At 38.4% G+C, this 24470-nt stretch overlaps 1 protein-coding gene across 6 annotated transcripts in view; it reads left to right on the forward strand.

The window, feature by feature from the left end:
• Positions 1 to 24470, forward strand: part of TUT7 (terminal uridylyl transferase 7) — a 63822-nt gene that overhangs the window by 27006 nt on the left and 12346 nt on the right. For 3 of the 6 annotated variants that reach the window (XM_077904745.1, XM_077904758.1, XM_077904748.1), the window contains exons 13-28: positions 1179 to 2266; positions 2669 to 2819; positions 4693 to 4779; positions 5603 to 5703; positions 7349 to 7406; positions 12645 to 12748; positions 13380 to 13469; positions 14061 to 14174; positions 14349 to 14426; positions 15035 to 15212; positions 18245 to 18292; positions 18376 to 18467; positions 20030 to 20145; positions 21252 to 21577; positions 23661 to 23737; positions 24140 to 24203. In XM_077904745.1, coding sequence (XP_077760871.1) covers positions 1179 to 2266; positions 2669 to 2819; positions 4693 to 4779; positions 5603 to 5703; positions 7349 to 7406; positions 12645 to 12748; positions 13380 to 13469; positions 14061 to 14174; positions 14349 to 14426; positions 15035 to 15212; positions 18245 to 18292; positions 18376 to 18467; positions 20030 to 20145; positions 21252 to 21577; positions 23661 to 23737; positions 24140 to 24203 — 2772 coding nt within the window. The remainder of the gene's footprint in view (positions 1 to 1178; positions 2267 to 2668; positions 2820 to 4692; positions 4780 to 5602; positions 5704 to 7348; positions 7407 to 12644; positions 12749 to 13379; positions 13470 to 14060; positions 14175 to 14348; positions 14427 to 15034; positions 15213 to 18244; positions 18293 to 18375; positions 18468 to 20029; positions 20146 to 21251; positions 21578 to 23660; positions 23738 to 24139; positions 24204 to 24470) is intronic. The other 3 variants (XM_077904776.1, XM_077904767.1, XM_077904786.1) reach the window with 3 other exon arrangements.

Below are 24470 nucleotides of genomic sequence, written 5' to 3' on the forward strand. Positions count from 1 at the left end.
GTCTTAGTTAAACAGTTAAACAGTGGCTGGCAGAGTCCTTGCTTTCTCTGTAAATTGCTTAACAACTTAAAACGCTTATGTAGTCGTGCCCGCTTGCACCCCGCCCCATGATGTGTGAATCCCCCTTTCCTGTTTATTGTTCTGGTTGCTGGATTTTTAGATTCCGTCCTTTCCTCGCTTATTGCTGTTTAGTTTTACGAAGGTGAGAAAATACTTTTTCTCATGAAAAATAATTCTTTGTTGGATTCCTCTTCATAGAGAGAGGGGCTGGTTATTTTTGGAATATCTATGGTAGCATTTGAAACTGATTCATAAAAACACTTTTTCTAGCGAAGGCTCATTTAACTAAAACCATCGTATGAAACTTGCTGATGTGCCCTGTAGACTACCTTAAGTGGACTAGCTCTTCTCAGCTTTGCAAAGTCAGGAGGTTGAAACCCCTCTAAAAATCTTAATTCTCCTCCTTCAAATAACTTAACCTCCTAAATGGAATTCTTGTATTTTTTGCTTGATTTTTTTCAAGCTTTATATTGCATAAGAGGGTTTTTTTGTTTTTTGTTTTTTGTTTTTTTGCATTTTGCATAAATTCTGTGTGCAGTCATGGGGATCTCACATTTTTAAACCCTCCCCTGCAGTTTCTGTGGCTCAGCTCTTCTGGCCAATTGCCTAACCTGCTGGAGTTCTAGGGGAGGAGAAAAGATTGAGAGAAGTGGTGTCTCCTCCTCGTGCCTCCCTCTCGCCCCTGAATTCAGTCCAGCCAGTTCAGTGATGGGGCTTCCCAGGGCAGAAGAGTGGAGGTAAGCTCTACACACCACAGGGCCTGGCTGAGTGGGGAGGCAGAGCACTCAGCAGAGCCTGGTGGGAAGATCTCACTTCCCCATGGCACAAGAGCCACACTGATGACACCTTTTTTACCTCCACAGTCACAGAACAAAATAGGGAAGGGGTATTGGTTCTGAACTGAATGGGTTCTCTTCATAGAGCAGACGTTTAAGAAAGCATTTCTTTTTGTCCTTAAACTACATCTTTACTTCCCCATCCCCAGTTTTTAAAAAAGCATAAAAGATTCATGCTAAATTTTAGTATTGCTTGTTTGTTGTCTGTTTTGATCTATAGCAGGCTAATTTTTAAAACGTGAAATAGAAATGTATGAAGTGGTGGATTTTTTGTTGTTACAGATCCCTACTCTGTTAAGCGAAATGTGGCAAGGACTCTAAATAATCAACCCGTGTTTGAATATATACTTCATTGTTTAAGGACAACGTATAAGTATTTTGCTCTTCCACACAAAATTACAAAATCCAGCCTTCCAAAGTCTCTGAGTACTGTCACTTGTCTTTCCAAACATTCTAAAGAAGTAGCCAAGCATGACTCGGGTACACAGGCCAAAGATGATAAACTCAAAAGCACAGTTTTGGCTCAAGGGCCAAGTGCTGCCAGTTCAGCTGCAGACAATTGCATGGTACAGCCATGTACTCTTCAAGAGACTGCAGAAAGCTTTGGAAGCCCCCCAACAGAGGAAATAGGAAATGTACATGTCAGTGTCCACCTGGAAAACTCAGACTGTGTCAAGACAGGGGCCAGTTGTGATGAGTATGAGGATGTTAAAGTATACCATCAAGAAACTGGAAGTAAAATTGTGAGAGAGGGTAAGCATCCTTTGACTGCCAGTGATCTGGGTTTAAGGAGTAGCAAACATGGAGAGCTTGCCATCTGTGGCAGCACACAAAAAAATGAGACAGATAGCACTTTGGGTTTAGAAGGCTTCCAAAATCCTACAGCCAAAGAGTGTGATGGATTCACTACTTCAGAGGACAAGGCTGATGTTGATGAAGAAGGCATAGAAGGAGGTACTGATGACCTCGAAGATGCTCTAAGCCACTTCACCCCTTCTAGAGAGGGCCGTACATCAGGAATCCTTCATTCCGATGAAGAGGAGGAGGAAGAGGAAGAGGATGATGAAGAAGAGCCCAGGCTGTCCATTACCCAAAGGGAAGATGAGGATGACTTGGCTAATGAAGATGAATTAGAAAATACATATACAGGATCAGGGGATGAGGATGCCCTGTCTGAGGAAGAGGATGACCTAGGAGAGTCTGCTAAGTATAAAGACTTAAAAGAAAGTGGGAAACCTGCAGATGGGGCTCTACTAATGGAATTTAGCAAAATCAATCTTAAAGAAGAAAGTGCATTTGAGGATAGTTCAACTTCGGATCAGTCTGATTTCTTCTATGAATTCAGCAAACTCACCTTCACGAAAGGCAAGGTAATCAGTGCCCCTCTCAGAACTAAGAGAAGAGACATTAAACAGTTTTAACACCTGTAATTTTTGTGTACTATAACAGAGTTCTCCCCGTCTGGGTGGTGGTAGGGGTTGATCTTCCACTCCAATACAATTGCTCCATCTCCTTCCCTCCTTAGACCTATGCGAATTTGCCTTGAAGAAAGGGAATGCTCTTGGTAGTGGAAATTACTACCTTTTACTCCTGATATCCCATAAGATGTCCTCATCTCAAATAATTTGGAGTGACTGCACATTATTTTTATTCCTTTGGAAAGCAAGAGTAGACTATGGACTTTAAAAAAAAAAAAAAAAAGATTCAGGACCCCTTCATTTGGCACACAGGGTTGTATATTATGTCTTGTTTTGCTTTGACCCTTACTGCAGTCTCCTACGGTCGTGTGCAGTTTATGCAAACGAGAAGGTCATCTCAAGAAAGACTGTCCCGAAGACTTCAAAAGAATTCAGCTGGAACCTCTGCCACCACTGACACCCAAATTTTTAAATATCTTAGATCAAGTTTGCGTCCAATGTTACAGTAAGTTATTAACATTTCATTTGTCAGAATATTGCATTGACATTTGCTCAAGGTCCTCTGTCTGCATCACTGAGCTGTTAGCTCCATCACTGGGACCATGTCTGTTCCATTCTTCCCTGTGTCCACAGAGCTCTGTGTGTGTGTTTCAGCTGAGACAGAGTAAACCATTGTGGAAGGAAAGATAGGGAAGGAAGGAGAATCTTCTAAGTCTAACTGTTGAAGAAACTGTCTAAGTTTCTAAGAAACTTCTAAGTCTAACACCATTCCTAACTGGTGTTCCTTGAATTGTTTTCCTGAGTGCAGTTAATAGTATGTCATGGCAAGAAGTACTCCATAGGTCAAGTAGGGAAGGAGTGTAGCCACTGCTCCCGGCCCAAGAGTGTAGCCGCTACTCCCTGCCCATTATTACCCAAGGGCACGTTAGGGTAATAATGGCCTCTGAGAAATGTTAAGGTAAAGAACTGATGTAACTCTTTATCCCAGCATTTCTAAAATTTAATCATAAAATACTTTAACACTAATGAGTAGCCCCCTAACAGCCCTTTAAGGAATACCAGTGTGGGGAAGCAGTGGTATACAGAGAATTCAAGTTAAAGGAAACGCGTTTAAAGGAGAAGCAGGTAACTCTTTAGATGAGCTTGATGCACCATGGTGCCACCTCCTGAGGCAACTGTGTCAGAAGGCACTTCTTTGTTAACCAGTGATTTAGTCGTTTTTACACCTTTTTGGGAGTTATAAACTATGAAAGGAATCCAGAGTCCCCGAAGAAAACAATATGTTTGTGCATGCTTGCAAACTTTAGTGTTCACACTCTGGGGGAGCTCCCTGAAGGCCACCTTTATAGACCGCTTCGTTTCTGAAATCTAGTAGCAGAATGGCTGTGCAGATTTGTTTCTATTCCAGGAGCAGCTCCTAGGGACAGACTGTCTTCTTTGTTTTATTATTTTTTATTTTTAGGGTGGTATAATACATCATTAACTTTTGGGTTTTTTCCTTTTTAAATTTAAATTTAGTTAATTAACATTTAGTATATTATTAGTTTCAGAGGTAGAGTCAGTGATTCATCAATCTTATATAACACCCAGTGCTCATCACATCATGTGCCCTCCTTAATGCCCATCACCCTGTTACCCCCGTCCCCCCACAGCCCCTCCTCTCCAGCAACGCTGTTAATTTCCTATGGTTAAGGGTGTCTTATGGTTTGCATCCTCTCTGATTTTGTCTTATTTTTCTGTCCCTTCCCCTGTGATCCTGTTTTGTTTCTTAAATTCCACATATGAGTGAGGTCATATGATAATTGTCTTTCTCTGATTGACTTATTTCACTTAGCATAAAACCCTCTAGTTCTATCCACACCAGTACAAATGATTTCATTTTTTGATGGCTGAGTAATATTCCATTGTTATATATATATATATATATATACCACATCTTCTTTATCCATTCATCTGTTGATGGACATCTGGGCTCTTTCCATAGTCTGGCTATTGTGGACATTGCTGCTGTAAACACTGGGGTGCAGGTGTCCCTTCGGATCAATATATTTATATCTTTGGTGTAAATACCTAGTAGTGCAATTGCTGGATCATAGGGTAGCTTTATTTTCAACTTTTTGAAGAACCTCCAAAAACCTCCTGTTTTGCAGGGTAGCTACACCAGCTTGCATTCCCACCAACAGTGTAAAAGAGTGGGGATAGACTCTTTTCAAAGAGAGACATTTTCTATTTTATATTACTAATGCTGTCTACCAGGAAGACACAAAATTTAGAGTTTTCTTTTTAACTTTAATGTTAGATTTTGTTTTATAAAAAAAGGTTTTTTTTCCAGAGAGTGTGAACAATCTTTGTTTCTAAATTTTTTTTATTTTAAACAGAGGATTTTTCTCCAACTATTTCAGAAGATCAAGCTCGTGAACATATTCGGCAAAACCTAGAAAGTTTCATAAGACAGGAGTTTCCAGGTAAATAACTTTTTACCTTTAAGAAAAGAAAGGTAGTATGACCTTCCTTTAGAATGAGTACATGTGTTACAAGCACATTAACTTTGAGAATGAGAAGGTAATTTTGTGGTGATGGTGGGGACAGGGCTTCACTTACTTTGTGATATCCCGAGAATGGTCTTTGGTCTGCCGGATCCTAGTTAACCAACAGAAAAGACAGTAGCAGTGTGGGATTTCTGTTAGCAGACACCACAAGTGAAATTTCATTTCGTGTTTTTATTTTTATTTTTTTTAAGATTTTTGTAGATTTATTTATTCATGGGAGACACAGAGAAAGGCAGAGACACAGGCAGAGGAAGAAGCAGGCTCTCTGCTGGGAGCCTGATGCAGGACTCAATCCCAGGACCCCAGGATCACACCCTGGGCCAAAGGCCAGATGCTCAACCATTGAGCCACCCAGGCTTCCCTCATTTCGTGTTATCTTTAAAGTCAAAGTTCATCTCTAAAAAGTGGATATTTAAAAAGCAATAAAATTACATTATTAAATATATTAATATGATCCACATTTTCCTTGAAATATCCTTGCACATTTAAGAATAAAGTGGCACTTGGTAGTATTTCACATCTTATGCAGATTGAATTTATTTAAAGTAAATTTTGAAAAAAAATAAATTTTGAGAGAAAACAGCTTGTAATAAATGGTTAATAAAAGAAGATAATTATAATGAGATTCATATAGGATAGTTAATAGCTGGGTATATTTGATTCATTGAGAGGGCTATTTTGATCAGAAAATTAAATGTACTCAAGTAATTGATTATTACTTTTCATATATCCTTAACAGGAACTAAATTGAGCTTGTTTGGCTCCTCCAAAAATGGATTTGGGTTCAAACAGAGTGACCTTGACGTCTGTATGACAATTAATGGACTTGAAACTGCAGAGGTACCGTAACCACCTAAAACTTGAATTTGCTGTGGCAGTATGATTTGACAATCTTGACTGACCGTACAGCTTGGTATTTTCCAAATTTATCAGAACGTACCATATGGAGTATGCCATTTGGCATAGTCTCTCTGGTCAAATACTTAAGGTTAGAGGTAAATGCAAGGAGTACTTTCAACCTGTAGTACAGAGTGGATTTGAAAGCAGCCTGTGGGAACACTATAAAGGCAAACCAGCCCTTCTGGTGTCCTACTGGCATGGCCAGTAAGCTGACTTTGATGCACACACCCACATAAGGCTTTTTGAAAAGTGTTTTAAGAGGTGGGCATTGTGGTTCTCTGAGACATTTTTTAGAAGGCCAACAAATGTGGTACAATGATAAGAGGGCTAAACTCACAGTTCAGAGACCTAGATTCAAGACAAACTTGGTTTCATATGTCCCTAAACATGTGGTATTTGGTTGATAATTTATAAAAGGAAAGAGTACCTTCTGTTCCTCTTGCATCCGGAGATTGTGCACATCAGCTTGGATCATGTATGTCAAGTCAGCAGACTATGGCCCATAGGCTAAATCCAGCCTATGTACTGCCTGTTTTGTCAATTCAGGACACAAGTCACATCCTTCATTTGTGAAGTGTTTACAGCTTCTGCTTTCACTCAATAACCACAGAATTGAGTAGTTACAACAGGGTCATGTGGTTTGCAGAGCAGAAAGGTTTGCTAGCCTCTGACAAATAGGAAACATTTACAAAATACACTTCAGGGAAGTATAAAGTCTGAGAAGTGCCAAGAATCCTTTTTTCTTTTTGACAACAGTCCAGATACTGTAGAGCCAAATGAGTGATGTTGTTGTCACTCAAGATCTTTTTAGGTCTGTCCTTATTTTCAAGTCTTTTTCTTTTGAGGATGTATCTGATTTGGGAAAATAGCCAAAAGTTGTCTACCCTGAGTTTGATGAGTAAAGAGGACAAGCAGGAGTGGGTCCAGTATATGGAATTACCTTATTGTATGTCATCAATATCAAATTTTTACATGGCTTATAAACTAGCTTTATGGACATTTCTGAACAAAAGTTTCAAATACATTCTGAGATGTATGTAGCCATCAAAGGGTTTATGTTGTAAAAGGTGAGCCCAGTGTTTTGAAGTGTAATTTTTTTTTTAAACACTCGTATTTGCTGTATGACTTCAATTTGTGCGTTTACACAATCCTCTGGAGAGATCACCTGAGCTTAATCACTGTCCATAGCAGGTCATTAGCTCTTAACAGAAATATAATGAAAGTCCACCCAGAATGAATAATGTGGGGCACAAAAGCTCCCTCTTATTTATTCTGGCACAGAGTGCACTTATGAATAACACAACTACATAAAGAGGAAAAATGGAGGTCCTCATTTGGACAGTGATTCACACTTTTCTGGGGCATCTGATTTCAGCCTCTCTTGTACTTCCAAAAACCATTAGGAAGTAGGGTCTACGGGAGTTTTTATATCCATAGGATATTGCTTATGAATACTGACCAAGGCTTGCCTAAAAGGGAAAAATGTATGAATGAGCTGAAATTAATCGTTATTTCTAAAGGTAATGGATGCAGGTTAGGAACTTGTCTTCCTTTTTTGATTCAGTATATGCAATTTTTGTTGCAGGGGTTGGACTGTGTAAGAACTATTGAAGAATTGGCAAGAGTCCTCAAAAAACATTCAGGTACCTCTGCAAACTTTTTCTAAAAATATTTTTGTCTTTTTTACTAGTGTTTTGCATACTTAGAATTTATTAATACCAATAAAACAGTATAGTGGCTCATCTATAGCACATTTGCAATATTGATGTCTGTAAAAAATTTTGTATGAGGGGGATCCCCGGGTGGCTCAGCGGTTTAGCGCCTGCCTTTGGCCCAGGGCACAATCCTGGAGTCCCGGGATCGAGTCCCACGTCGGGCTCCCGGCATAGAGCCTGCTTCTCCCTCTGCCTGTGTCTCTCTGCCTCTCTCTCTCTCTCTCTCTGTGTCTATCATAAATAAATAAATCTTAAAAAAAATTTTGTATGAATAAGCATGAAGGACTAAAGAATTGGTAATCATTCGAATGCATATTGTTGCCTAGCTTAGTTTTATTTCAAAACAAAGCATATACAAAACAGGCAAGAAATTTTGGAAACCCATTTTGTCATAATGAGACTGTATCAATCAAAGTGTTGTTGACAGGTGTGAAGCATAATGGAAAGCACGGTGGGGTTATGGATTGTATTTGTAGCTATGCTGCTCAACAGTCGTATGTGACACTGAACAAGTCATTTAACTTAATCTCTTTTCCTCTCATCAATAAGTTGAGAAAACTGAACCAGGTCACTTTTTTACAACTATAAAACATATAGATGCTATAAATTGTGCACAGTGCTGACATACCATTAACAACATATTATTTTGCTGTCAGGGACAGCTATGAATGCTGTTAACAGTGAGACTCTTCTTTTAAAATGTGGTTCAAAATTTCTTGAAATTTCTTGCAAATTTCTGTGCTAGGAGCTGGGAATGAAGGTGAGCATGATATGGTTCATGACCCTACAAAACTTAAATGGTTTATGAGACTCTCTCTCTTATTATTCTCTCTCAGAAAGAATAGACGTAAGTTAATGTCACACACACAAACATACACATGGAGTGCTCCCTCTCTCCTTTTTTTGTATTTTTTTTATTTCCAAGCATTTAAATAAAAAGGATAGCACATTACTTAAATAACAAGAAAAAATATTAATTTCAGTTTATTCCCTCTGAAAATTAACATAGAACATCATTTTTTTTTTTAATTTGCATTGAATTTTTTTTTCTTTTTTTTGTCATTGAAATACACATTCCTTTCACTTGGGAATTTTACCTTTAAAGATCATGAGCTTTTTGGGCACCTGGGTGGCCCAGGCAGTTAAGCATTTGCTTTCAGCTCAGGTCATGATCCCTGAGTTTTGGGATTGAGTCCTGCATTGGACTTCCTGCTTGGCTGGGAGTCTGTTTCTCCCTTTGCCCCTCCCCCTGCTCCTGCTCTGTCTCTCTCTCATGCTATCTCTCTCAAATAAATAAATAGAATCTTTAAATAAAGATCATGAGCTTTTTAAATTTTTTTGAAATCATGCAAATAAACTAAATTGCTAAGTTGCCACAATTATTATTTAGTACTGAGCTAGATTTTTTACTTTTTGTTTGAAATAATTTGAAACTTACAGGAAAGCCCCAAAAATTGTATGACAAACTCTGTATATCTTTCATTTGGATCCACTAGCTATTAACATTTTATCACATTCGATTTATTATTCTCTCTCTTATTTGCTCAATTTTTTTCCTGCACCATTTGAGATTAAAAACTAGAGACCTCATGTTCCTTTCCCCTCAATACAAAAGTGTATCTATCCTAAGAATGAGCCATGCTTGTTAAAAACAGGTCATTATTAGACTGAAATGACTTCTACATACAGATAATAGTAATGGAACACAGATTGCATGGAACAAGAATTTAATAATAGCTAGAGGGCTATGACTGAAACCTGACATCTTTAAAAGCAGTCCCCAACTACCTTATTGGGTGCCTACTATGTGTTCAGTACAGTGTTGGGCACTTAGGGATGGTGGAAAAATAAAAAGTCTCTACAAGTCTTTTCCTCAGACAACTTTCAGATTTTATTTTATTTTATTTTATTTTTTAATATTTTATTTATTTATTCATGAGAGACACACAGAGAGAGAGGCAGAGACATAGGCAGAGGGAGAGGCAGGCTCCGTGCAGGGAGCCCGATGTGGGACTCGATCCCTGGTCTCCAGGATCACACCCTGGGCTGAAGGCAGATGTTCAACCGCTGAGCCACCCAGATGTCCTAACTTTCAGATTTTAAAAAAGGAAAGACACCATGTTACATGTTACAGGCCATGTAACAGTGTAAGGTAGTATTCATCTTTCAGAACAAGTCAGAAGCTATTATAAGTATTCAGTAAGCTCTGAAGATAGAGAGATTCTGGTAAAGAGTTGCATAGGGGGCGGCCCGGGTGGCTGAGCAGTTTAGCGCCGCCTTCAGCCCAGGGCCTGATCCTGGAGACCTGAGATCCGGTCCCACGTTGGGCTCCCTGCATGGAGCCTGCTTCTCCCTCCGCTTGGGTCTCTGCGCCTCTCTCTCTCTCTCTTTCTGTGTCTCTCATTAATGGATAAATAAGATCTTTTTTTTAAGAGTTGCATAGGGAAGATTCATGCAGGAGATGGGTTTATACTGATCTCAGGTGATGATGGATATGACTCGAAAGATAGAAGGAGAAGTCTTCCTAAGAGTGCATGCACATGAACATGAGAGTTACTGTAGTATATCTCGTAGGACAGTGGGAAGATCAGTACATTTAGGGAGGAATTTCAGGTGGTTCCTATCACTAGATAAGATAAAGCCTGCAGATATTTGAAAACCAGTGAAGTTTCTTCCAAGAGAGGAGCAACCCAATAAAAATAAAATTTAAGCTTTTTCAGCAGCTAGTAGAGTCTCTCAGGGAAGGTATAACCCAAGTGAATTCAGGGCAAAATTCATTAGTACCTTAACCAGATACTAATGATCCTAAAAGGAAAAGGAGAGGAGAGATTCCCAAGGGGAAATCTCCTAGCTTTGGTATCTACAAGTAAGAAATAAAAGTTCAGACTAATGTTTGGGTACTTGAGAAATGGGAATGTTTGCAGAAGACACCATGTAGAGATGTGTAGTTTACCATGAAGGTATAATCCCCAAGTGTTAAAAGTCCAGCAACCAATTAGAAATATGGAGTTGTCTGTCAGGATTGAAGAACAAAAGGAAAACAGTTTTGCATTGAAATCCTTGGAGAGAGAGAGCAAGAATAAAAAGAATTCTAAGGGATCCTTTGAGAGTAGTTAAGGACTAAGCCTTTAATTTCTGTGGGTAGAAATTAAAGGACATGGAAAAAGCCATTGGAATGACAAGAACTAGGACAATGTGCTGTGAATAAACTGTAGAGGACAGGCAGATAATGGGCAACAGTGTCAAATTCTAGAATGAGAAGGAAATAAAGTGAAAGGCTATCTAATTTAAATACAGTATAGCAAAGTAGTTGGTGGAAGTTCTGGAATCAGATTCCTGGTTTTAATTTTTTTTTTTTTTTTTTAAGATTTTTATCTATTTATTTGAGAGAGAGAGCATGAGTAGGAAGGAGAGGGAGAATCAGGCTGCCTGGGGAGCAGAGGGCCCGACATGGGGCCCTGGCATAATGGCCTGAGCCGAAGGCAGATGCTCAACCAACTGGGTCACCCAGGCACCCCAGTTCTCTGGTTTTAAATCTTGGCTTCCCACTTGTTGGCTGTGTATTCCCAGAAAGACACTCATTTCATCATAAGTGTTCAGTTCCTCATCTACAAAGTAGAATAAGGATCTAGCATATGCCAAGTATTCAGCAAATATGAATTACCTCTCCCCTCCCCCCCGCCCATCCAGTATAAGTTAGACCTCCTCTGTCTCTGCACAGACATTTTTTTTGGAAATTTCTTCTGTTGTCTACATAGTTTTCTCCTGAGTTCTGGATCACTATGTATCTGCCTGCCAGATACTGCTGTTTACCTCTTTGAGAAACTCCAACTCCATCTCAGAATGAACTCCTCTCTCTCTTTACTGCCTTCCTTCTGCCACAACCTCTACTACCTGCCCTTCCTTCTGAATCTAGTTTCTCAGTGGTTGGCATTGACATCCTTTGAATCACCAAAATGGGTGAAGCAGTAACTAATCTGTCCTGGAATGGGTTCAGTAGAGATTTGGAGTCGGTCACACCTACATGCAGATTTCAGCTCTGTGATTTACTAGCTCCATATTCCTAAGCACATTAGTATCTCTGGGTCTCTGTCTTCTATCTTTTGGGTGAGGGTGAACATTTTAGGAGGTAATGTTTGTGAAGGATTCTGGTGCGCGGGAACTGGTAGTTCTTAGTGTTACAATCCTCCTTCTTCTCCCCTATTCCCCCCTACCTCTGCTTCCCATCCCCCTGCCTCCACTTCCCTAGCGCATATAGGTATACATACTCTTAAGCATGTCTTCCTGCTTCTCTGCATCCCTGTGCCACCAAGATAGTTCAGGCCCAGATAGATCATTTTTGGTAATAGTCACACTGCCTCCCAGTGGGTGCCTCCAGTCTGTCCACTGCCAAGGGCATTGTCCAGATAGATGTGGTCAGTGATTCCCCCCAACTTATACAGTTCATTGGTGTCTCTTTGCCTCTAAGGATATATAGAGAGAAGCTCTTCCTGGTTTCTGCCACACCTCCTATCACTCATTATTCCTTTCCCTCAAGTCTACTCTGTAGCCTTCACAATTCCATGGAAGTTCTCAAACATGCCATCATCTGCCCTGTCCATGTGTACTTTCCTGGCCTTTCCTTTCCCTCCCCTCAGCCTCTTCTAACTTTACTGGTCACTCTCCTTCTTCAAAGTCCAGTTCAGGCAATTTCCTCCTCTCCTATTGAAGTTGATTCCTTTCTTTTACTGTCTTAACTTCTGGCTCTGTGATGAGTAGCTTTTGTTTTGAGGATTCAGATGATTACCCCAAAGGCTTTTCTCTGTATTAGATATAGTTGGGTAGAGAGAATAGGAAGGGCCCACATAGCCTAGGCTCTGTAATTGCTTCTTCCGTTCTGGTATTTAGCAGACTGACAGCCCTGTGCACACCCATAATCCAGTGAGTTCCTGGAGGTCAGTGTCTGCCTTGTTCATCCTTGAATTTCAGATATTGATGTGTTTAACTAATATAAACTTTGCCAGAAGAGTCTTTCCAGATATTTAGTAACAGAATTGAGTAGTTGTAGTGATTGCAGTGAAACATGTCAGAGTTAGGTTTATATCATTTTGTGTTAGAACCTTAACATAAGAGTAGCTGATGGCTCCGGCTGCTGTATTTAATGATACTATCTTATTTCCAATCTAGGTCTGCGAAATATCTTGCCTATTACAACAGCAAAGGTGCCAATTGTAAAGTTCTTCCATTTGAGAAGTGGTCTGGAAGTGGACATCAGTTTGTATAACACACTGGTGAGATTTTTCTCTAGGCTTTTTCTTTAGGGCAGTCGAGGGGAACAAATGTCTCTTAATTTACAAAATCTCAAGCAAAATTAAGCCATTTATTTTATCTTACTCATTCTTTTAATCATTATTTAGAAGTGCTTGCTGGGTGCCTGGCAGTGTTCTGAGACTGGGTATATAAAAAAGAGTTGTTAGTATTTATTTAAAATGAGGTCAGAGTGGCAGGTGCTTTTTGTTTGGCTTGAATTTTAATTTTGGAGTGTAGGTCTTTGATCTCACACTTGGATTATTACTTCAGGGCTTTATGGGCTTTCTCTGGACCATAGGTGCATTCAGTTTAAATAATGCCAGGGTGAGGTGGGGGACTTTTAACATCTACTTAGATGGAATTATCTTAATAACCTTATTTCTAGGAATGTTTAGACTAAGGACATATTAACATGCAAGTCACGAGCTCAGATGTCATTCATAATTCTTATTATCTAAGAAGTTAATGAAGCTCAGTTTGGGGGAAAAATATTAATTTTAGTCTAATTGTCTTCAACCTAAAATGAATTACAGTGTAAACCTTTTCAGAATATTCCAGCCTAAAACTTCTTCTTCTTATTGATAATTTGTAGTGTAATTGTCCTCTTAACAGGCTCTCCATAACACAAGGCTCTTATCTGCTTATTCAGCCATTGATCCCAGAGTGAAATACTTATGCTATACCATGAAAGTATTTACAAAGGTAAGTATGCTTCCTGTTGAGATTCATCAGGAAATTTCAGTCTGTCTTCAAATCTAGTTGAAAACATAAGTCTTTATTTTGTAAAGAACCACAGCCATGTTAAATGCTTCCTTTAGCTATTTTGGGAAGCTGGCCATGGAAGGCTAAAATTTTGTCGTCTTAAATTTACCTATGATAATCTGATCTTGCTTGTGGCTGATGGTTGGGATTTTTCTTTTGTTTGATTTCAACGTCCTTTTGTTTGGTCTTATTTGCTTTTGTTGGCATATTTTAGCATTTGAAGATGTAATTTTTATATTAAAGCTCTATAAAAGCACCTTTTTTTTTTAAGATTTTTTTTATTTTATTTATGAAGGGAGTGGGGGTGCAGAGACATAGGCAGAGGGAGAAGCAGGCTCCATGTAGGGAGCCGGATGCAGGACTTGATCCCGGGACTCCAGGATCACGCCCTGGGCTGAAGGCAGGCGCTAAACCACTGAGCCACCCAGGGATCCCCCAAAGCACCTTTTTTTTAGTAATAATAGAATAGCTGCAAATTTACCAGAAAACATTGGTGATCTTCTCTTTGTTCCTTGTTTTCTTTCCCTCTAGATGTGTGATATTGGTGATGCATCTAGAGGCAGCTTATCGTCATATGCATACACGCTTATGGTGCTATATTTTCTCCAGCAGAGGAATCCACCAGTCATTCCTGTCCTTCAAGAGGTATTAGTAAAAGAAATTGTGTTTCTCATCTGTAAAGCTGGGTTGCCTTTGAGCCCTCTTCTTTCTCTAATATTCTGTGGTTCTATAGTTAAATATTTAACTATTTTCCTACAAGTTTTTGTATCAATGCATTAAATTTGTAATCCATACTAATAGTTTAAAAATTAATTTCAGATATACAAAGGTGAAAAGAAACCTGAAATATTTGTTGATGGCTGGAATATTTATTTTTTTGATCAAATAGATGAACTGGTACGTATTTTAAGAGTAAAGATTTTTTTACATCCTTGACTAAAAGTTAGCTGTACTATGCTGTGGTGTAGTGGTCAACAACTATATTATCATTTGTTATATTTATTTATATTATGATAGTAAAAAACTAGCATATACAGATGTCCTTTGAAATTGAAAACATTTTTATTAAGCCAGGTGAGTTTCTAGGGACTGTATCTAGGATTCTTTAATGCCTGTCAATTTCAAATGTTATATAACTTTATTCCAAGTGAATGAATATTTGCAAAGTTTTTAGAGTTTGAAAAAACTTTGAGTTCAAAGATCTATAACCCAGGCATCATCAAGGCTCTTCAAATTTATTTCCAGATTCTTCCACAAACATACATTCTGGGGTTTGACATTTAAAACCCTGAGCTCTCACTATCTCCAACTCACAGGGTAGAGATTAATAAACTCATATAAATGGTATTTTTAAATGTGAAAGAAAAGTTACATAATTATATTTTTATGTATTTAAATTCCAGTTAATTAAAATAAGTCCAAATTTACTCCCTAAGATACAAATGAAGATAGCTATTAACACTTTACTATAGAGCATGATATCTCTTGTTCCCTTCTATTTCTAGCCCACCTATTGGCCAGAATATGGGAAAAATACAGAATCTGTTGGGCAGCTATGGTTGGGACTTCTTCGATTCTACACAGAGGAATTTGATTTTAAAGAACATGTTATTAGCATCAGGAGAAAAAGTCTGCTTACAACTTTTAAGAAACAGTGGACCTCAAAATACATTGTTATTGAAGGTACAAATAAAATGAAACTTAAAATCAAATAGAATTATAGAGTTTGAACTATGAGGGCATTGTTCTTCATCCCTGCAGAGCTCTTGCAGAACAGCAGGGAGCCACTGGTTGGGATGTGCCGCATAGCCATCTTGTTACTGTCCACATCAGGACACTTGTCTGTTTCCAGCATAACAGCATAAAGATTTATTTTTAAATGACCAGTGTCCTCCTGTGGGGCCTCTCCAATTCAAGTCTTTTGGCCAGGGCACATCTTTGACTTTTGTTGAACACATACTGGAGAATAAGTTTGCAATAGAGATAGGCAGCTTCAAAAGACTGGAAGTTGTTTTGTTTTGTTAAGATTTTGTTTATTTAGTCAGGAGAGATGCAGAAGAGAGAAGCAGAGACATAGGCAGAGGGAGAAGCAGGGTCCCTGTGGGAAGCCTGATGCGGAACTCGATCCCAGGACCCCGGGATCACACCCAGAGCTGAAGGCAAATGCTCAACAACTGAGCCACCCAGGTGTTCCAAAGACTGGAACTTTTATCACTTTCTGAATGGAGAGTTTGAAGAGGGGCCACTAAGAATGAATTTTCAGGATCCTTACTTGCTATTTATTCATGAAGAACTTTACCTATAAGTAATTATTTACAATTTTTTACATTTCTTTTGCCCATGCTGAAGCTTTTTCTTCCATTGAATGCAAGGATCCATGGGCCATATATGTTTGTAGTTGATTGTTTATTTTCAATTTGTGGGATTTTAATTTTAGGGACAAAATGGAGTTTAAGTGCTTAAAACTGAACTGAGAAATGGCTTAAAAAGTATTTTATTGACTTTAATCTTTTTATTTTTTAAAAAATATACTAGTTAAATAATGTGTGTTACTTTAGATTATATTTGCATCATTACTTCTGCCTGTTGGCAATATTAAAATACTCTTGAATATTTATACAATTAAATTCAGATCACTAAGGCTTTAGATAGGGTTTTAACTTTTTAGGATCGCATATGTCAAAAACCTATAACTTTGTCTCAAACCTTTCTATTATCATAGTGGGTTCTTAAGGTCTCCAGTTGTCCATATTTTGTTTTTAATTTTTGAAGTCTCTTTATCTTTTACTTCTCATTTTTACATTACTTTAAGATGAACCATTAGTAATAGGCTAAATTAGAAAGAAGACTTTAAACCAGCAATTCTAGAATGGAGGAGTTTCAGAGGTGGTGGCCCCAACAGTGTTTGTCCAGTAGCTAAATATTTGATATCTTTGCTGCATTAAGCAAACAACCAGAATTATTTCCACATATACACACATGAAAGACACCAGAAGAAAGCATAGTCAAACCTACCAGGAAGGTAACCTGATAGCAGTTACTAGTGTAGGGTCAAAACTGAGTGAAGGTTTCTGTAACCTGTTAGTGAGTCTGAATCTCAAATGATATGCCCCAGTTATTGTCCATGAAAAGCATAACAGGCAACCAGAAGGATGCCTCTTTTTACTTCTGTACTTCTTTTGTATGTACTGTATATAAGCAGTCTTCTACTTTCTTAATGATCCCCAAGAAAGGTTTTAAGTTTTTTTTTTCCTTTGCTTTTCTTCAGTGTTTTTAGGCATTATGGGAAATAATTAAATATCTACACATAATATTCAAAGTTTGAATTATTATGTATGTATATTAAATCATGTATAAAATAGTACTTTAATTTAGAAGTAGTACTTTACCTCCATTTATTTCATGAACAAGTTTTATTCATGAAATAAATTTATCTCGAATAATTCTGTGACATCAGCATTTTTTTCATTATTCCTACCACTTTCTGGGTCATCTAATACATAATAATCCAGAACACAACATATATATATATATATATATATATACACACACACACACACACACACACATATATATGTATATACATACTATATACACACACACTTATCTAAGACTTTGAGATGCGGACATTTAATATCATAATGAAGTCCTTTATGAAGCTTTCACTAAAAACAAGTAGGCATTGGCATGCCATTGGGACAGGTGTCTGTGTCTTAATTTGTCTTATAAGTGTGTTTTATGATCTCCAGGATGACTAAAGGGACCCCTTTTTTTTTTTTTTAAGATTTTATTTATTTATTCATGAGAGACACAGGAGAGAGAGAGAGAGAGAGAGAGAGAGGGCGAGACACAGGCAGAGGGAGAAGCAGGCTCCATTCAGGGAGCCTGACATGGGACTGGATCCCCAGTCTCCAGGATCACACCCTGGGCCAAAGGTGGTGCTAAACTGCTGAGCCACCCGGGCTGCCCTAAAGGGACCCTTAAAACACTTTAGTTAACAGGAACATCCAGTGCTAAAATGTTCTAAATCTATTTATGACCTCTTTATGCTTCCCAAACCAGCACCATTAGATAACACTCCACTAATATGTCTTCTCCAAACAATATTTTGTTGTTCAAAATGAAGCAACTGCTCATAATAGGAAGGAGTCTATATGGATTCAAACATAACACACTTTTTTTGATGGACACTTTGAAGAAAACATTTGACTTATATTTAGGAATATATATTACTTAGCTATATTACATATTTGAAACTCATTTTAAAAAAGCAGTCATTTAATATAGTTAACCCTTGAACAACAAAGGTTTGAACTGCACAGGTCCACTTACATGTGAATTTTTTTTTTTATAAATACAACACTGTAAATTTATTTTCTCTTAGTGATTTTCTTAACATTTTCTTTTCTTTAAGCTTACTTTATTGTAAAAAATGCAGTATATAATATATATACAAAATACATATCAACTATGTTATAGGTGAGGCTTCTGGTCAGTAGTATGCTGTTACTAGTTAAGTTTTGGGGAACTCAAAAAGCTATGGATGGATTTTTGACTGTGTGGGGATTTGGTGTTTCTATCCCCCACGTTGTTCAAGGGTCCTGTACTTTTATTAATGATAAAGTATATAACACTTTATTATATACTCAAATGGATGAATAGTGGCATTTCCTATTTCATTATCTTTTTTGTTCTCATTAATTTTCTTGACTTAGATCCCTTTGATTTGAATCATAATCTTGGAGCTGGATTATCAAGGAAAAGTAAGTTGCTTTGTTTATAAATGTTAATGTGATCCCTTTTCCTTTTAATCCATCTAATTGGGCACTTACTCTTTTCTTTCTAGTGACAAATTTTATAATGAAAGCATTTATTAATGGTAGAAGAGTATTTGGTATTCCAGTCAAAGGATTTCCAAAGGACTGCCCCTCAAAAATGGTAAGTGTCCATTAGAAATATCAAATATCCCCCCCAAAAAAAGGAACTTTATTAAACACCTTAATTTGTACATGTTATGTCAATAATAAATACTCTGAAAGTCTGGTGAGTCTAGCCAAATAAATAATCACAATACAGAGTAATTCCTAAAAACCTTTTTTTATATACATCCCAATTCTGAGGCCATTTTTATCAGTAGAAAAGGGAGAAACAGCCAGAAGTGGAGTTTGGGAAAATCAGTCATTTTGGTGCTGCTGCTTTGCCTTCATCACATCATGCATGCAGATGGCATTGCTGCTCTACCAACGTTCAGCTCTGTGCAGCCTCTACCAAATCCAGCTTGCATATAGCCATGGTTCCTCCACCCTCTTCATGTGAAGTCTAGGTTGTTCCCTCTGCTTGCAGAGTAATACATCTCTAAATGGGACTAGGAGAGATACTGCTCTGTGGAAGCAAGCTAACTGGTGTCATATAACCTAATACTCAAAATTTTTATGGAACTGGACTGATTAAAAACAAAACAAAATTGCACTATAAAAATTTCCTTTGGGGCACCTGGGTGGCTCAGTCCGTTAAGCCTCTGCCTTAGGCTCAGGTCATGATCCCAGGGTCCTAGGATCGAGCCCCATTTCTAGCTCCTTGCTCAGCAAGTAGCCTGCTTCTTCCCCCTCTGCCTGCTGCTCCCTCTGCTTGTGTGTTCTTTCTTTCTCTGTAAAATAAATAAATAAAATCTTTAAAAATAGAATGAATAAATAAATAAATGAAAATTCCCTCAGTGAGAGAAAAGGGGGGATTAGGAACTAGAGAGTTTTCTGTTAAAAAATAAAGTTATTTTTTTTCTACATTAAATTTCTTAATAAAGACTTTAAATGAACCTTAAGTGTATGGGGTGTATATTCAGCATTAGATCACATCTGTGCATCTAGTTTTTGCTGAATATGCAGTAGCTATCTTCTACACCAAGGCTTCTGAAACTTGTTCCAGCAAAATCCACCTTGGGGATTTTGTTAAAACGCAAATTCTGATCCAGGAGATCTGGGGTGAGGATAATTTCACTGACAAGGAGGCTTCAGTCCAGACATTATCTTTCCTTTCTTCTGGTATAATTTCTCCAGGAGCCACAACAAACAAAACAACACATAGCTTCTTTCATTTTCTCTGTGTAATCTGTGTAATGCAAATCACATTCCTCAGTTTACTGAGTTTTAGCCTTTTCATGTTATGAGAAAGCAAAGCCTTTATACCTGGCCTCTGCTTCCCCCAAATCCTGGGGAAGCTGACTCAGGGGTATGTGTGATGCTCTTGTGTAGAAGTGTCCTGGAAAAACAGGCTCTCTTTGTGGGTAGGGTTAAACTGTGGTGTGCATGATGACTAGGAATAAACCATCATGAATTTAGGTAAAACTATCCTGAAGTAAACCTCTTAATGGTTTTAGATTTTGGAATTAAACAGTATAATAATCATTATTAAGAAGAAGGTCTCTGATTGATACCTGGTTAGTTTTTGTGTTTTGATCTCACATTAATTGTTCATATTTTTCTATGTTTAAATTGTTCTGCTAGGAGTACTTTTTTGATCCAGAAGTGCTAACTGAAGGAGAGCTGGCCCCAAATGATAGATGTTGCCGAATTTGTGGTAAAATTGGACACTTCATGAAGGACTGTCCTATGAGGAGAAAGTAAGTCAGTGTTCAAAAGGGGTGGTTTTGTTTTTACTTTCTTACTGTACCAGTTTTTAAATGAGGTTCTATTGTAACAAAATAAACTTGTGTTAAATCCAGCAGTTCTCAGATAAATGATTTTTCACAACAAAAATGAAGTGATATGAAACATGCCTTTAAGTGCAGGTGACCAGACATCCCTCGGGTGTACAGCTAAAAGTCTTCCAGCCCTGGTCCCCTTTCCTCATTTTGGTCACTGCCCCACTTGCTACTCTACCATTTGGTCACCATCCTCCAACAGGGATGGAAGAAGAGAAAAGGAAAGTAAAATGGGCTCCTTAAGGACATCACTTCCACCCCCGTATGGAACTGGGCTGTGCCAGACTCATGTACAGCTTATTGCCAGATAGGAAGGAGCCTTCACTTGTATGCAGTTTAACCCTAAATATAGTTGCTGTGGCGACCCACTCACTTTGGTCACCATGCTTTCTTCTGGTGATGTTTTTGGCAGGCAGGGCTGGAGGGGCAGTTTGGGTTGCTTACTTGGGACATAATGTTGTTTTGGATGGTGTGGTGGTCTTAATTGGACAATAATACTCTCATCTTAAAACATGCTCTTAAAATAAGGCACCATCTGGAATTTGAGCCTCTTATTTTTAGTACTTTGGTTTTTTATTCAAGTAATAGTCACCGATCATATAGAGCAAAAAAGAAATGTTTTTAACATTTTAAGAATATAAATCTCCTTATAACCCCTGTTTCCTTGTGAACTGAAAGTTCCATGTTTCAAATTTCTAGTGCCTAGTACAGAATGGGCCACAAAGTTGCAAGAAATCACCCCAAAGATCATTGGAGTTTCATAACATCCATATCATAGTAGGTACTGGACCAAGAAGTTCCACACTGGTTTTGTGGCACTAGAATAGTCGTGAAAATCAAAAAGAAAAACTGTACCATCTCCCTGAGGTTGCTTCTTGAAAGAGGAGGCAGACTTAAGTTTGTTAAATTCTTGTTTTGCCCTCCGATATCTTCTAGCTCTGGTTATCTCCCAAACCTGGAATGCTCTTAATATCTTACCAGGTTTCTGTTTAGATCTTTCCTACCGGTGTTATATCATCTTCTAGAGTGAGGCGACGGCGTGATCAGGAAGATACCCCGAACCAAAGATACCCTGAGAACAAAGAGAAGAGAAGCAAAGAGGACAAAGAAATTCAGAACAAGTACACAGAGAGGGAGGTGTCGACAAAAGAAGATAAGCCCATGCACTGCACACCTCAGAAAGCCAAGCCAGTGAGGGCAGCTGTTGACCTGGGCAGAGAGAAAATTCTCAGGCCACCAATGGAAAAATGGAAGAGACAGGATGACAAAGACTTAAGAGAAAAACGTTGTTTTATTTGTGGAAGAGAAGGGCACATTAAAAAGGAATGCCCACAGTTTAAAGGCTCTCCAGGTATGGATACCGGTCATACCTCGATGTTTGCACTCACATCTCAAGGGAAATCTCTTTTTTAGAGTTTTAGAGTTCTTTACTACTTCAGTTATATTTATTTCTTTAACAAATCCACTTAAAAAGATTTTGAGAAAGTAAACCCACCCCCTTTAATTCAGACCCTCTTATATGTCTTAAACTTACTCCCAGTTCCATTGAGAGGCTCATGGAAGTCATTCGGTTGACTTTTCTAGGATTATCAATGAATGGAAAACCCAGTCATCCCCAGTGCCTATAAAATGTAGCCTAAGTGACCAGAAAACAAGCTGCCACTTGAGCTTCACTACTCAGTTTGTGCACTTTTGAAATTGAAGCACTGACTGGCCATGGGGGAGGCATAACTAAATTATCTCAGGACACAAAGCTTTGTATAGTGAGCCATTTGTACTTTTGTTTAAATATATATATATGCATATGCCTAGAAGAAGGACTAGAAGGAATGGTGTTACACAGTTATGGTGGTTCTAACTGCAGAAGAGAATTACGGAGTACGTCATCCTTTTAATAGTTTCCTGCAGCAAGCATGATTATTCTTACAATGAGGAAAAATACATTATCAGTCTATAGTCGAATATCATCCATACATCTCGTCCCTTTGAGTTGTTGGATCTGCACTGACCCCTTCTATTAAATGGATAAAGTGTCCAGTGCAGGCACCTTTTTAACAGACTGTTAAGAGTGAAGGTACTTTGTGTGTATATAAGAAGTTAGGATTTATAAAGCAGTTTATACACTCTGACTTTATTTCCCAGAACAAACCTGTGAGAGTGGATGGCATTTGATTGGCATAGAAAAGAAACCCAGGGAAGTCATTTTTTTTTTCAGATTAAAGTAGTAACCTCTGCTGTTCCTGTCCTCAACTGTATATGTGTGTGGACGGTGTAAAAGAGTCAGCACTGATGACAATTCCCTTAAAATACTCTACCGTTCATCATTCCTAGAATACTAGTACCTCTCTTCCATTTTATTATATCATAGCAGCAATAGTGTCTCTTTTTTTTAAAAACAAAATTTTTAGAGCACTTCTTTTTTTTTTAAAGGAGCTTTATATGGAATGAACTATATTTTTAAATTATTTAATTATTGGTTTTAAAATAGGACTTCAGTGTTTATGGAAGATACAGCTTGCCCTACTTCTAAGGAACTCAGACAAATTTAAATTCAAACTTTTTTTACCCTGACATGGGACATCTACCAGATCTTCTATGATTATAAGAGGAATATAAATTTAAGAGAAATTAAAATAATAGCTAGAGCCAACATTCATGGGATTGCTTCCTATGATTCAGGCACTATTTTAAGTACTTTACGTGGGCAGTCTCCTCGGATTTTCTCCCCAGCCCCAAGAGATGGTGGTATTGATCACCCCATTTACAGATGAGGAAACTGGAAACAGTATAGATAAGATGTAATGCAGTTTTACCAAAGTTATTTTTGTAGACCCTTCTGAAGAACTGGTGGTCCATGCTTACTGTAGCATGAAGCACATCATCATTGTGCTCCTCTTTGGTACAGTGCAGCAGTGAGGGGAGGCCCCTGTGTGCCCCCAGCTTGGATGGATTTCTTCCTCCTAGCTGGTAGCAAGTTTTAAGTTGTCTGCTAGTGAAGCTCTCAAAATAGAACAGTGCTGGCAGGCTGCAGGGGCAGCAACAAATCAAGAAAAGCCAGGGGTATCCTGGGATTGGAGGAGGTGGTGGGTATTTTCAAGCCTAAGGAAAAGCACTAGAATCTTGGATTCCTCAAAATGCAATATTTACACATTAAACAAGTAGTCACTGTATTCTAAAGGTAAAATAGGAAAGGGGGCAGTTAGAATGTGGTGTGTTTCCTCCAATAACAACTCAAGGAAATCCGTTGCTTCTTCCTATCTAAAAATTATGCTGCCCCATTCCGTTTCTTCAAATATGTGATTATTTTGTCCACCCAACATACTGAGTGGAGCTTCTGTTCTATCCACAGAAAAATTGTTCTGTGAAAGTTTGAAAACAGGGCTACTGCTTTCATTTTAAAGTGAGAAAACAAAAAGTGCTAATTTTTTTCTCAGGTATGTCTAAATCAGATTGTGTATATGGATCCCCTTCTTCACCTAGCCCCTTGAGACCAACTGGCACATTTGCTCAGGTAAACCTGGCTCACACCTGAGTAGGAAGCCCTTGGGTCATCTGTCTGCTCAGCGAAGCCTTCTGAGTGCTAGCAGCTGTGCGCCAGCACCCCTGTGCCCTGGTCGAGGTGCTGGGCCCCCTGGGCAAGATGCTGGGTGCCCGGTCCTGCCCTCCTTCCCGACTAACCTGCCTGGCTCCTTCCTCTGCCCTCACTGCAGCGTGGGGTGAGGCTTGCTATGCTCTGGATGCCAGGGCATGCTTTGAGGATTCCTCAGTCTCTGTCTTGCTTTTCAATTGACTTGCAAAGTTCTGCCTTCCACATGCCTAGTTTTGGCCTTCCTTGGATATGGTAACAGTTTAAGGCTGTTTTTTCAAATGCTATTCCTTTCAATTTTGTAAACTAGTCTATTTCATTTTTTAGGCAGTGCTTTTACATGAAGACAAAAAGAAACAAAAAACAACTATATTTTTGAGTCCCCAGTCAGGTATGTGGGTTTTTAAAAAAACGATGTGTGTTATTTTATTTACTGTATAGTTTACCACATGCCTTTTGAGATGTTTCTTTTGAGTAAGTGGTTTGAACAGGGACCAGAAGTCAGAATCACTCGGGGAACTTTTAAAAATATAGTTACCCTGTCCCCACCTCTACATCCCAAATCAGATTCTTCAGTGGTTAGGCTTGGGCCTGCATATCTTATAAATGTTCGAAGGTAATTCCTCTACCATCCCTGAGTAGGAACCATAGTCTGACT

Source organism: Canis aureus, chromosome 1, assembly GCF_053574225.1.
Source record: "Canis aureus isolate CA01 chromosome 1, VMU_Caureus_v.1.0, whole genome shotgun sequence".
In the NCBI taxonomy this organism is placed as follows: Eukaryota; Metazoa; Chordata; class Mammalia; order Carnivora; family Canidae; genus Canis; species Canis aureus.